This window comes from Anomaloglossus baeobatrachus, chromosome 1 (assembly GCF_048569485.1).
Source record: "Anomaloglossus baeobatrachus isolate aAnoBae1 chromosome 1, aAnoBae1.hap1, whole genome shotgun sequence".
Lineage (NCBI taxonomy): Eukaryota > Metazoa > Chordata > Amphibia > Anura > Aromobatidae > Anomaloglossus > Anomaloglossus baeobatrachus.
This window is the reverse complement of record NC_134353.1, coordinates 390,920,311-390,933,513: the sequence shown is the minus strand read 5'-3', so window position 1 is coordinate 390,933,513 and position 13,203 is coordinate 390,920,311. Positions and strand designations below refer to the sequence as shown.

At 41.0% G+C, this 13,203-nt stretch overlaps 2 protein-coding genes across 2 annotated transcripts in view; one reads left to right on the top strand and one right to left on the bottom strand.

The window, feature by feature from the left end:
- LOC142315607 (uncharacterized) overlaps positions 1 to 13,203 on the top strand; it is a 214,621-nt gene that overhangs the window by 84,067 nt on the left and 117,351 nt on the right. The gene's annotated exons all lie outside the window — the stretch shown is intronic.
- Positions 1 to 13,203, bottom strand: part of LOC142315591 (MAP kinase-interacting serine/threonine-protein kinase 2) — a 93,576-nt gene that overhangs the window by 65,197 nt on the left and 15,176 nt on the right. The window contains exon 4 of the mRNA XM_075352559.1: positions 3,169 to 3,270. Coding sequence (XP_075208674.1) covers positions 3,169 to 3,270 — 102 coding nt within the window. The remainder of the gene's footprint in view (positions 1 to 3,168; positions 3,271 to 13,203) is intronic.

Here is a 13,203-nt window from a genome sequence, read left to right as displayed (position 1 = left end):
GAATTTGGGTTAGAGCAACATTTTTAGGTAAAATTTAATTTTTGCTTTTTTTTCATTCCACATTTCTTTTGTTCATGTGAAGCACCTGAAGGGTTAATACACTTCTTGAATGTGGTTTTGAGTACTTTGGGGGGTGCAGTTTTTAGAATGGTGTCACTTTTGGGTATTTTCTGTCATCTAGGCCTATTGAAGTCACGTCAAATGTGATGTGGTCCCTAAAAAAATGGTTTTGTAAATTTTTATGTAAAAATGAGAAATCGCTGATAAACTTTGAACCCCTCTAACTTCCTAGAAAAAAAAAATTGTTTCCAAAATTGTGTTGATGTAAAGTAGACATGTGGGAAATGTTATTTATTAACTATTTTGTGTCACAGAAATCTCTGGTTTAACGGTATAAAAAGTCAAAAGTTGAAAATTGCTACATTTTCAAAATTTTTGCCAATATTCAATTTTTTTCATAAATAAACGCAAAAAATATTGTCCTAAATTTGGTACTAACATGAAGTCCAATATGTGACGAAAAAACAATCTCAGAATCACCGGGATCCGTTGAAGCGTTCCAGAGTTATAACCTCATGAAGTGACACTGGTCAGAATTGCAAAATTTGGTCTGGTCATTAAGGTGAAAATTAGCTCCGTCACTAAGGGGTTAAACAAAGTGATACCAAATGTCGTTTATTTTTTGTTTTATTTTCAATGGGGCAAAATTGTAACTTTTCAGATTTTTTATTTTTATTGCATTTATTAATCCCCATAGGGTACTTGAAGCTGTGATACAGAGGGTCATCAGCTGACACCAGGATGTCTTGACAACCCATCAGTGCTCCCCGCAAATATGTTATGGGAGCACCAATGGTAGCATGGAATGGCACACTCTGCACTGGCGGATATTAAATAGTGCTGTTAGGCTATGTGCCCACGGGACAACGTACCCATGGATTTTGCCACGGAAACCCTGTGGATTTATCTGTATTCTAGATAAATCTGCAGGTTTTAGCAAGTACAGACACTCCCCATGTTATCCTATAGGACATTGGAAGTACTGTGTCCCTGCTGCGAAATATGCTGTGGATGTCCCGCAGCCACACGTAACTGCATGTCAATTCTTTCTGCGGAAATACCTGCGGAATTCCTGCCTCTCCACTATGGAGATAGAGGCCAGGACTTCCGCAGGTAAGTCGCACGAATGTCCGCAGGTATTTCGCTGGAATTCCGCAGCTATGGATAGCTGAGGATTCCGGAGAGCTGCTGCGGACGTACCTGCGGATATATCCGCACATACATAGTCCCGTGGGCACATAGCCTTAGAGATTGATAATGGAATTTAACTAGTTAATAGCCATGAGCAGATCTCCGATCCACTCGCGGCTGTTAGAGACACATCGGTTAATCGGATCAGCTGAGATACGCACGGAAAGATGCAGGCTCAGTTTACCTGGCTTTAGATCTACAATAATGTTAGTGAAGGAAGCAGCACGTATGTGTGGGATTTGCAGAGAGCTGGTGATTACATCGGCTTACTGCAAATCAGGGGAGTGATAACATGCGGAGACGGCAGACTAGTCTGGGGAACCAACGCCTAATTGACAAGTCAGTCAAAGGACTAATTTATATTATAAAGTCCTTTTTTCAACAAGTGTTTAGGTGTCAGGCAGTATACAGGGCTAATAAGGCAGGGTTTTTTTTTAGCATATATAAATATTGGTGGGTGGGAAAGAATGGGCGACCTTGTCAGGTTCCCATTAAATTAGGTAGAATAAAGCAACTGGATATGGATATACCGTATAAACAATTGATATAGCAGCTTGGTAATCCACCAATTAATAAATACGCCTAAAATATAACTTTTAATAATTGTGTGTTTATAAAAGATAAAAAAGAGACCAAACAAACATATATAGCGCAAATGCGCCTAAAAATTGTCATCAATTGTGATATCCTATATCTTTGGTATTAGGAATATACTGTCACAGATAACAATAACTAGTAGGCAATAGAATAGTCAGCAATAGATAACCCTCATCAAAAATTAGGGAACTAAAAGGCAACAATCTCACCCGTCTTCAATTCATTAGGGGTGAGTATTCCTCAGCCGCAGAAAGTATAAGCAAACGGAGTTGCCACATTATATTGAGATCCTATGGCTTCCATGTATATTCCACGGATTCCTTCAGAGACAACTCCGATGTCATATCAAAGAAACTTTATTTTCCTCTTTCTCAACGCGTTTCAATTGATCATCAGGAGAATTAGAGAAGAATTGTGGTGTCTTTTAGTGAAACCGGCATATCCGCCGCAGGGTTCAGACACCCATCCAATGCCACATTAATATGTCCCTCATAGGACCGGCACATCAGCCACAAGGTCCCGACACGTGGCACTAACTGGTACTACGCCACCGGCGGATATGCCGGTTTCACTAAAAGACACCACAATTCTTCTCTAATTCTCCTGATGATCAATTGAAACGCGTTGAGAAAGAGGAAAATAAAGTTTCTTTGATATGACATCGGAGTTGTCTCTGAAGGAATCCGTGGAATATACATGGAAGCCATAGGATCTCAATATAATGTGGCAACTCCGTTTGCTTATACTTTCTGCGGCTGAGGAATACTCACCCCTAATGAATTGAAGACGGGTGAGATTGTTGCCTTTTAGTTCCCTAATTTTTGATGAGGGTTATCTATTGCTGACTATTCTATTGCCTACTAGTTATTGTTATCTGTGACAGTATATTCCTAATACCAAAGATATAGGATATCACAATTGATGACAATTTTTAGGCGCATTTGCGCTATATATGTTTGTTTGGTCTCTTTTTTATCTTTTATAAACACACAATTATTAAAAGTTATATTTTAGGCGTATTTATTAATTGGTGGATTACCAAGCTGCTATTCCCATTAAATTACCTTATTACTGGTTGCCCGAGGAATCTTCTGCCATGCAGATTGCCCTTGAGCACGCAAATCAACATCCGCTGCTGGCAGCTCCCTTTGTAATTGCAACCAATGACGTTCCAGATATGCTCAATGGGAGCCTGGAGATACTAAAGCCACAGTAGCAAGAGCAATATGCGAACGGGAGAGGTGTTGCAAAACAGCTACTGTGACACTTAAGAAATCAATGAAAACTAACAAAACAAATCGGAAATACTAAGATACTGACCTTCAAACTTTCCAGTGAAACTATCTGTTGCCCTGCAACGTTTTTTCTTCTTTGTTCTTTTCTTGGCATCAGGAATATCTATGGGAGCACTTGAAGGCATAGCTTTGGGAGAAGAAAAATATTTAAATAGGTCATTAAGTGACTAAAAAGCCACCACTCAACAGTCAATAAATACTAAAGACGCAGCTGTTAACTACAATCACTACAGAAGAGCTGGATGCTTTTGCCTAAAATAAAAAAAAAATATTTTTTCAAAATGACAGCGGGTGTCCAGGGCCGAATATGTCAACAATGTGGAGGTGTGACACCTGATGGCCTTATGATCTTTCCTGCAGAATGACATGTATACAACTCAAATAAAAAAAAATCCGCCTCCTCCACTGCTTAGCCTATGTTCACAGAAGCATTTTTGCACTCGTTGCTTTCAATGTTAAAATAACGCTGCAAACACGCTTAAAGAATTGAGATGCTGCTTCTTTAAAAAGTTTTTTGAAAAAAATGCAGTTTTAAATTTGTCAGGAAAAAAACCAAAAACAAAAACTGTATTAAATTTATGAACTCTAACTTCTGCTGGTACTATAAAAATCAGCTTTCACTTTGCATAAAACAAAAAAAAAAATAAAAAAATAGTAAAAATACAATGTGTGAACCTAGCCTTAATAGCCAGGCCATCTCATGAAATTTATTTAAAGGAGAGATTGCAATACACCCTGGAAGACACATAGGACGGCTGCTGAATAAATGTTTTGACAATTTTAAAGACAGTGGGACTCCTACGGGGTAAAGCCTATGCACTAAATGCAAGGGCTAAAAAACATTTACCCATGGGGAAGATACATCAAAGTAAGATTATGTTAGAGGTAAGCCTCAGAAATTATATAAAAATTATGTAGGAGGGCATCATACACACCCTGGAAAACTTGGGTGCGAGGGTTGTATGATGACTGATTATGTGGGAGGAAGAAGAGGACAAGAGAAAGAAGAAATCATGAACCGTATACCCTTGTTTGGGTGTGACTGTGAATACACCAGAAAAAAAAAAAAAAACAAAAAAACAACATTTTAATTGGCTTTACATTTTGCTGCTGTCATTCGGTGGGGTTGAAAAGTCTGGGCCATTCCCGGCATTGTTCATTTTGAGAAGTCAGCCTGTCAGCATTTTCAATTTATAGGAAGATGCGCCTGTTATTCTGCATTCAATGGCACTAAAACACCCGCAAAAGACTAGCAGCAATGCAGACCAGCACCTCCACGTTATAGAGGGACAGTTCATGATTCGTGTCCAGCTTGGATACCAAATAGTTGTACGCCACAGAGGAATCATGGAGGACACTGGTACACTCTAAGTACGCTACCATCTTCCAAAACGTCTCCTTCCTTGTCAAAACACCTCGAGCATCAGGGCTTAATGAAACTGTGCTAGACCTTTGATTGTGTTGCTTTGCCTCTGTTGGACATGATGTGCATCTCCCTTGTCTACTCCTTGTTCTGCAAAAAACTATAACCTCTGCCGCCAGCGCTGTCAGATGGGAATTTTTTCACTAAATTGTTTGACTAGGGCCTTTTGGTAGTGCACAATTTTAATAACCATCTCTGCCAGAGGAAGGAGAGATGGAAAGTTTTCCTTTTAGTGTGGGTCGAGGATGAACAACCAGTAATGTGCATAGGTAAAAAATGCATATAACACAAGAGTCATGGGAAAGCCAGCAGGACATAGGCAGCCATGTGTGCCAGACTCCCAACAGGCAAAACTAACCGATCCCCATCAGGACGACAAATCTCCTCCTCCTCTTCAGGCCATTCACAATGAACAGACGAGAAGCTGGTATTGGTAGCACCCTGTGTACCGCAGGCATCAGTCTACTGTTCCTCCATCACCCAATCCGTACTGAAAAAGATGATATGAAGTCGGGCTGGGTAGTATCTTCCCGTGTACTTTCTTCCTCCATCGCCACTTGGTCTGCATGCAAAGCTTGTTTGTAAGCAGCGAGTATTTGTGTAGACACAGAAGCGGGATGGTTATGCAGATTATGGAATCATCACTGCTCACCATCTTTGTCGATTCCTCAAAGTTTGAGAGCCTCACAGATGTGAGACACTGATGCCCACTCGTCTCTTAGACTGACCAGAATCCAGACTGGCAAGTTGCAGCTGGTAATCATTAGTGCCCTCTGCTGCTCACAAAAGACTTGCCAATATATGTAATGTTTAGTTACAGTGTGTGGTCCGGTGGCAAACCAGTCAGTGAGGTGGCACTTCTAAGTGCTGCTGCAAGCACTGTCATAGCGGCGGCAGCTGTCGGTGACTTACAGTAATGGGCTAACGCAGCATACCTTCACAAGTGGCTCAAGCAAATATTGGTAGATTTTCAGAAAGGGCTGAACCACTAAGTTGAGCATGTGGGCCAGGCATAGTATGTGTGCCAGCTTGCCAAGCTTCAGAGCTGCCACCAGGTTACTTGTTGACTTAACAGGACTCGTTGGCAGCGGTGTCATCATCATCATCCACCTCTTGAGACAGTAATTGCCATTCCCCACTTTCTTCTGACCTTGGCTGCTCAAATATTTTGGCATCGTGCCACACACACGCACACCATCTTCTCATGTCACTCTTGAAACGTGCATGACAAAAGGCCAGAAGAAGCAATAGCTGGACAGGTGAACACTTGGCTTCTTCCAAGTGGGGGATCACATGTCTATTGGGACTCGCCATGGTGGGAGGAGGATCAGGGTGAGGGTTATGTGGTCCAGACTCTTGGCTAGTGAGGTTGAATCATGCGAAAGATTGTGTGGTGGTGGGATGCAACGTGGTCTAGCAAGCTAGGTCTAGATGGGTATTTGTTGTGCTCCTGCAGCAGGGGCAGTATACCCTGGCAAAAAGTTTCTGTGCGCACCATCAGCGGGACGTCCACGTCCCTGTCCCTTACCACACGCCTTGCAAATTTTAAATTAGGTATGCAGCCAAGAGCAGTATTAATAGGGAGTACAACAGGATATATGTAGGCCTGAAAAGTACAATTGCTTTTATGTTGCAGCAGCAGGGACTGTAAGGCAATAATCCCTGCCTAGATGCCTCTACTATCTGTCCCTTCTACACTAAATGCAGCCATCAGCAGTATTAGACAATAAGGCTGTGCTCCCAGTGAATTTTTTTTTATGCTTTTAGTGCAGATTTGTGCAATTCCTTATGCCAAAGTCAATGAGAATCCTGACATTTTGTACACGTTGCTTTTTTAATCCATGTCAATTCTTTCAGCGTTTTTGAAGTGTTTTTCCACCCCAGAATGCATAAAAAAAATGCCATTGAAAATGTGCATGCAAAAACGCATAAAAAAAATAAATAAATAAACGCACCTTTTTTTCTGCCAAGAGATGCAGATTTGGTGCACAAATCTCTGAAACCAAACACTCAGCGTGTACACAGCTTACAGTAGCTTAGACTTCACCCTGAAAATAACTTTTTATGTTGCCTAGATGCCTCTAATACATTATTCCTTCTCCAGCAGCTAGTCCTACACTAAATGCAGCTAAAAAAAAGTGTTATTCGAGACTAAAATAGATTATTTATGTTGTAGCAGCAAGGTCTGTACGGCAATAATCCATTCTGGTATGCAGGACTGGCATTAGGGGGAAGGGAGAGCAAACTGGGCAATTTCACAGGTCCCCAAACGTAATATCCTGATGATATTTAAGACATCACATCAAGTGACTAAATTGTCACCAAAAGGTCTCAATTACAGGAGTCTAAAGTGAAGACATGCTATGTGTTACACACAGGGTTTAGAGAGGTATGCTGATGTTCCAGAATGCAATATGACCATATCTGAATAAATGTTTATGCTTTTTTTTTCTGCTCTAGCCCATCCTTGGACCAAAAACAACACATAAGAGCCTGTCTTTTTGGAAAAACATGGTAGCAATGGATGTTTGAGTGAAAATTGCAAGTCTGCCATTGTAGTGCTAGCTCATGCTTTTGGAGATACGCGACTTGTAACCTTTTCCACAGCCTGTTGCCAGTAACATTTAAATCCCTATTAACGGATGACTAACTTTAGCAGAGACTTTTTGTAGATTAAGTTAAAGTTTAAATTTGTAAGATTTTACAAGTAAAATATATATCTTTGTACCGTGTTAGCCAGTAGAGATAAAAAAATTGTTTAAAAGAACAGAGAGTCCTCAGTGGTTGATGCCTTTTAATGGCTAACTGAAAAGATGGTAATAATAGCAAGCTTTCGAGACTACTCAGGTCTCTTCATCAGGCATGGTATAACACAAAATCTGAAGAGTCACATATTTATACACAACAGGACTTAGAATAGTGCAGTAAAAAAAAAAAAAAAACCTGCACTATTCTAAGTCCTGTTGTGTAATAAATATGTGACTTCAGATTTTGTGTTATACCATGCCTGATGGAGACCTGAGTAGTCTCGAAAGCTTGCAATTATTACCATCTTTTCAGTTAGCCATTAAAAGGTATCAACCACTGAGGACTCTCAGTTCTTTTAAACAATTTTTTTAAGATTTTACATAAATTTGAGATCACATTTATCTTGTGCTCTATGCGGAGCACTTACATTGAGGTTTCCATATATATCTCTGAATGAGGTGATTCAGATGACAGCCCTAAGGGATACTTTAACTATAATGGGGAAGCAGTTACTCTAGACTCAGTTTGGCCTGTGTTCAGAGGTGTCCTTTTCATAGGCAAGCATGAAAAATGTAAGCTGAACCTTACTGCAACCTTTGGGAGGCAGAATAAACCAATCACCAGCAGTTCAAGAGTTTTTGTTTTATTATTTTTTTACGCCATTCACCGAGGGGTATAAGTGATTTGACTGCTTTGGTCTTCGATTTGGTGCAATTTTTATTTTTATGGTTGGCTACTATCCCACAGACAGAAAAAAAAGTTTTTATCACCATATTTTGAGTGCTATAATTTATCTATATTTCTGGCAACAGTCATTTGATGGCTTGTTTTTTGCGGGACGAGTTAACATTTTTATTGGTACCATTTAAGGGCACATTTTTATTTTTTTATAGCTTTCCATTCAGACTTTTGGGAAGCAGAATGAACATGTAATAGCAATTCAGGAATTTTTTTTTTTTTAACTTTTTTTTAACAGACTTTCCCTATTGTAATATAAGTGAAAAGATTGCTATATTCCTCAGGTCAGCACGATTATAGCAATAATGCATTTTTGTAATTTATGTTTTGCTTCTTTTACACTTTATTATTAATAAATTGTTTTACACCGCTTTATTCTGAAAGTTATTTATATTATTAGCTTAATTTTTCTGCTGAGGGACCTGAATGGGATAGTCTGAGGAACTTGTTTTGTGTGTGAGATTGGTGACATAACACTATTTACATGTGATTTTTTAATTGCGCTTAATCCCATTTTTTTCAGCGATATGATGAAAAAAACACTTGCCATTTTTTTAAATAATGTGACTCTAAATTGTAAATGTGACCATTGTGGCGATACCAAATATGTACTTTATTTTTGTTTTTAAATATAGTTACTAGTATTTTTCTTTTCTTCTAAACACTTAATTAGTCTCTATATGGAACATTAACTTTTCTTGGTCTGATCGGTGGTTTAACGCATTGCAATGTAATTTATTACACCCGCCAGTGTTGCACTGACAACGCCTTTTAGCTCAGTCTCTTGGCACAGTTAACTGGCAATCATACCGGTCATACCCAAAGATCATTATTTGACCTCTGATACCATGGTAGGCAGTGATTAGATTGCAGTGGTGCCTTCCAAATGCCAAGATAGCTATTTATTGTGGTATTTAGGGAGTTAAACAGCCAGGAACAGTGTTTGCGCCGGCCTTGGCTATTAAGACGGAGCTTGGCTATTTCTTAAGTCAAGCAGCGATAAGCAGATGATATGCCTTAGTATTATTTATAGAGTAAGTAAATGCCAGAATAAAAGGTATACGTTTCAAAACTATTGCATACATAACTCCCTAAAGTAGGAGAATTGCCCTATAATGAAAGGGGAACAGATCATTGTAGGCAGGAAGACACTAAGCCTCCACACATGGTAATTAAAAACAAATAATTTATTCAGCACTAAAGACTTACCGTATTTTTCGGATAAGACACTTTCCTCCCAAAAATGAGGGGTGAGTCTTCAAATCCAAATGTAGCTTAGGCTACTTTCACACATCCGGTTTTTCGCTCTGCGGCACAATCCGGCGCTCTGCAGAAAAACCACAACCTTTTTTTTTTGCCGCCGGTTGCGTTTTTTTTTTGCATAGACTTACATTAGTGCCGTATTGTGCCGCATGGGCTTGTGTTCGGTCCGGTTTTTGCCGCATGCGGCAGATTTAGCCGATGCCGCGGCCGGATGGAACGTTGCCTGGAACGTTTTTTGCTCCGGCAAAAAAAACGCATCGCGCCGCTGCGGCGCATTTTTCAATGCATGCGGTTTCTTCCACTGCGCATGCTCAGTAGCATGCCGCAACCGGAAAAAAACAGACGGGCCGCATGTAAAAACTTATGCAAAGGATGCGGTGTTTTTGCCACATCCGTTGCATAGGTTTCACAGCCGGATTGAGCCGCACTGCTCAAACCGGATGTGTGAAAGTAGCCTTACCGGGGGGAGGTTGAGAGGAGTCACAGAAGGCAGGGCAATGCTGTGCCACTCCATGCGGTGCTGCCTGTGCGGCCCTGCCCATTCTAAAGATGTCGGCAGTAAGGGTTTTCAAATAATGGCGCCCAGAGTCGAAGTGTTCGCAGATGGAACTCTCGGATCAAGCTCTCATCTATGCACGAGCTAACTCCGACCACCATTTCTTTGAAGCCAGCACTGCTGACATCTTCAGAATTGCCTCCCGCAGCGAACACCAGCACAGAGCAGTGCCCACGGCCCCAGGATAGCACCGCGACCCACAGTGAGTATCTGGGCTCCCCTCTGCACTGCCCATAGCATTGCCGTACTCTTATACCACTCCTGCCTCCTCTGAACCCCACTCAACCACCGCTGCCTTACCACCTCCTCACCGGTAAGGCACCACCGGATTATAAAACAGACCCCATTTTTTGTTTACCTTTTTTAATCTCTAAATTCGGGGTGCGTCCTATAATCCTGTGCGTCTTTTATAAAACGAAAAATACGGTACCTTTTGGCATTACCCCTATTCAAGCCTGAGGAAGCCATGCAAGTGGGATATGCGAGGGATTGTGGACTTTCGTACCTCCACTACTCTATGGTGCTTCACGTTTTTTGTGATGATCTGCTGGTATAGGATTTATCTCCTTTGAAGAGCATTCTATTTAGGCAAGCAGTTAAGGACATCTATTTATTAATTATAAGGCAATTTGTATATGATATTTCATCTGTTATACTTAATGCATCATTTGCACCATTTTTTGCACTTTTTGAAGGTTATTGTCATGCTGCTCTACTAGCATCCTCGATTTCTTCCCTATTTGTGTTGGAGGGGTGTATTTGTTCCATATAGGAACTTGCCCATGTACATATGTTGCTTTTAGTGTTTTTAATTGGGTGCTATTAATGTTTGTCCAATGCTTTAAATAAATTAGTGGTACCTTGCTTAACGAGAACAATCCGTTCTGGGATTGTGCTTGTTAAACAAGGTACTCGTTCAGCAAAGCAAGATTTCCCATAGGAAATCATTGCAGTGCTGACGATCCGTTCCACAATGGGTTAAATGTCCCATCCTGGTCCCCTAACACATGCACAAACTCGCACAAACTCGCACAAACTCGCACAAACTCGCACAAACTCGCACAAACTCACATGCACACGCACATATTACATACTCACCTTACCTTCCGCTCCATCGCCGGTCTCCTGGGACTTGCTGTTCACCAGTACGGGGCCGGGCCGTGTATTGCGTTTCCATAACGACAAGGCAGGAACTTCCCTGCCAGAGTGCTGACGTCAAGGCAGAGCTGCTTCCCTCTGATTGGCCAGCGCTCTGCCACTCAGCAGCGGTGACAGGAAGTTCCTCCCTCGTCGCTATGGAGGCAGAATCACAGCGTGGAACGGAGCGGAGCGGCGCACTACAGCACCCAGGAGGCCGGCGATGAAACGTAAGGTACACTGTTATATGCTCACCTTACCTTCCGTTCCATCGCCGGACTCCTGGGTCTTGTAGTTCGCCGCGAGGATGTTGCGATGTACCCGGGAACTACAAGATCCATGAGACCGGAGGTGGAACGGAAGGTAAGGTGAGCATTATACTGTATGTGCGTGCGTGTGTGTTTGTGCGTACATGTGTGTGCTTGTGTGGACTGCATGTGCGGGCCGGAGCACGGTAGATGGATGAAACCGGAAGTGTGTGGGGTGAGAATTTCGCTCGTACAGCAAAGCTTTCTCGTAAAGCGGGTTACAAATTTACAGAAAGCTTTGCTTGTATAGCGAAATTCTCGTTATGTGGGTTACTCGTTAGGCGAGGTACCACTGTATTGTGATCTGATATGGTGATCCCAAATGTGTACATGCCAGTATTCTCCTTGTTTCTATGTTTTTTTTGGCATGTGTTTGGTATAGGATCCCATCAGATATTGTGGTACCCTCCCCCCCCCCCTTCTGCTTCAGCCAATATATGGCAATTCCAAACATTTATTGATTTTTTTTCTATTTAACCCCTTCAGCCCCCAGCCTGTTTTCACCTTAAAGACCCGGCCATTTTTTGCAATTTTGACCAGTGTCACTTTGACAGGTTATAACTCTGGAACACTTCAACGGATCCTGGCGATTCTGAGATTGTTTTTTCGTGACATATTGTACTTCATGTCAGTGGTAAATTTAGGCCGATATGTTTTGCGTTTATTTGTGAAAATTTCGGAAATTTGGCGAAAATTTTGAAAATTTTGCAATTTTCAAAATTTGAAATTTTATGCCCATAAATCTGAGAGATATGTCACACAAAAAAGTTACTAAATAACATTTCCCACATGTCTACTTTACACCAGCGCAATTTTTGAAAAAAAAAAAAATTCCGTTAGGAAGTTAGAAGGGTTCAAAGTTCATCACCAATTTCTCATTTTTCCAACAAAATTTACAAAAAAAAATTTTTTAGGTACCACATCACATTTGGAGTGATTTGAGAAACCTAGGCGACAGAAAATACCCAAAAGTGACCCAATTCTAAAATCTGCACCCCTCACTCTGCTCAAAACCACATCCAAGAAGTTTATTAACCCTTTAGGAGCTTCACAGCAACCAAAGCAATGTAGACAAAAAAATGAAAATTTTACTTTTTTAACACAAAAATGTTACTTTAGCCATAAAAATTAGTATTTTCACAAGGGTATCAGGAAAAATGCATCATAAAATGTATCGTGCATTTTCTCCTGAGTACGCAGATACCCCATATGTGGTGGAAATCAAATGTTTGGGCACACAGCAGGACTCGGAAGGCAAGGAGCGCCATTTGAATTTTTGAGTGCAAAATTAGCTGCACTCATTAGCGGACGCCATGTCGGGTTTGAAGACTCCCCGAGGTGCCTAAACAATGGAGCTCCCCCATAAGTGACCCCATTTTGGAAACTAGAGCCCTCAAATATTTTTTCTAGATGTTTGATGTGCACTTTGAACCCCTGGTGGCTTCACAGAAATTTATAACGTTGAGCCGTGAAAAGAAAAAATTTTTTTTTTACCACAAAACTGTTGCTTCAACCAGGTAGCTTTTTTTATCACAAGGGTATCAGGAAAAAATGCACCATAAAATGTATTGTGCATTTTCTCCTGAGTACGCAGATACCCCATATGTGGTGGAAATCAAATGTTTGGGCACACGGCAGGACTCGGAAGGCAAGGAGCGCCATTTGAATTTTTGAGTGCAAAATTAGCTGCACTCATTAGCGGACGCCATGTCGGGTTTGAAGACTCCCCGAGGTGCCTAAACAATGGAGCTCCCCCATAAGTTACCCCATTTTGGAAACTAGAGCCCTCAAATATTTTTTCTAGATGTTTTATGTGCACTTTGAACCCCTGGGGGCTTCACAGAAGTTTATAACGTTGAGCCGTGAAAAGAAAAAATTTTTTTTTTT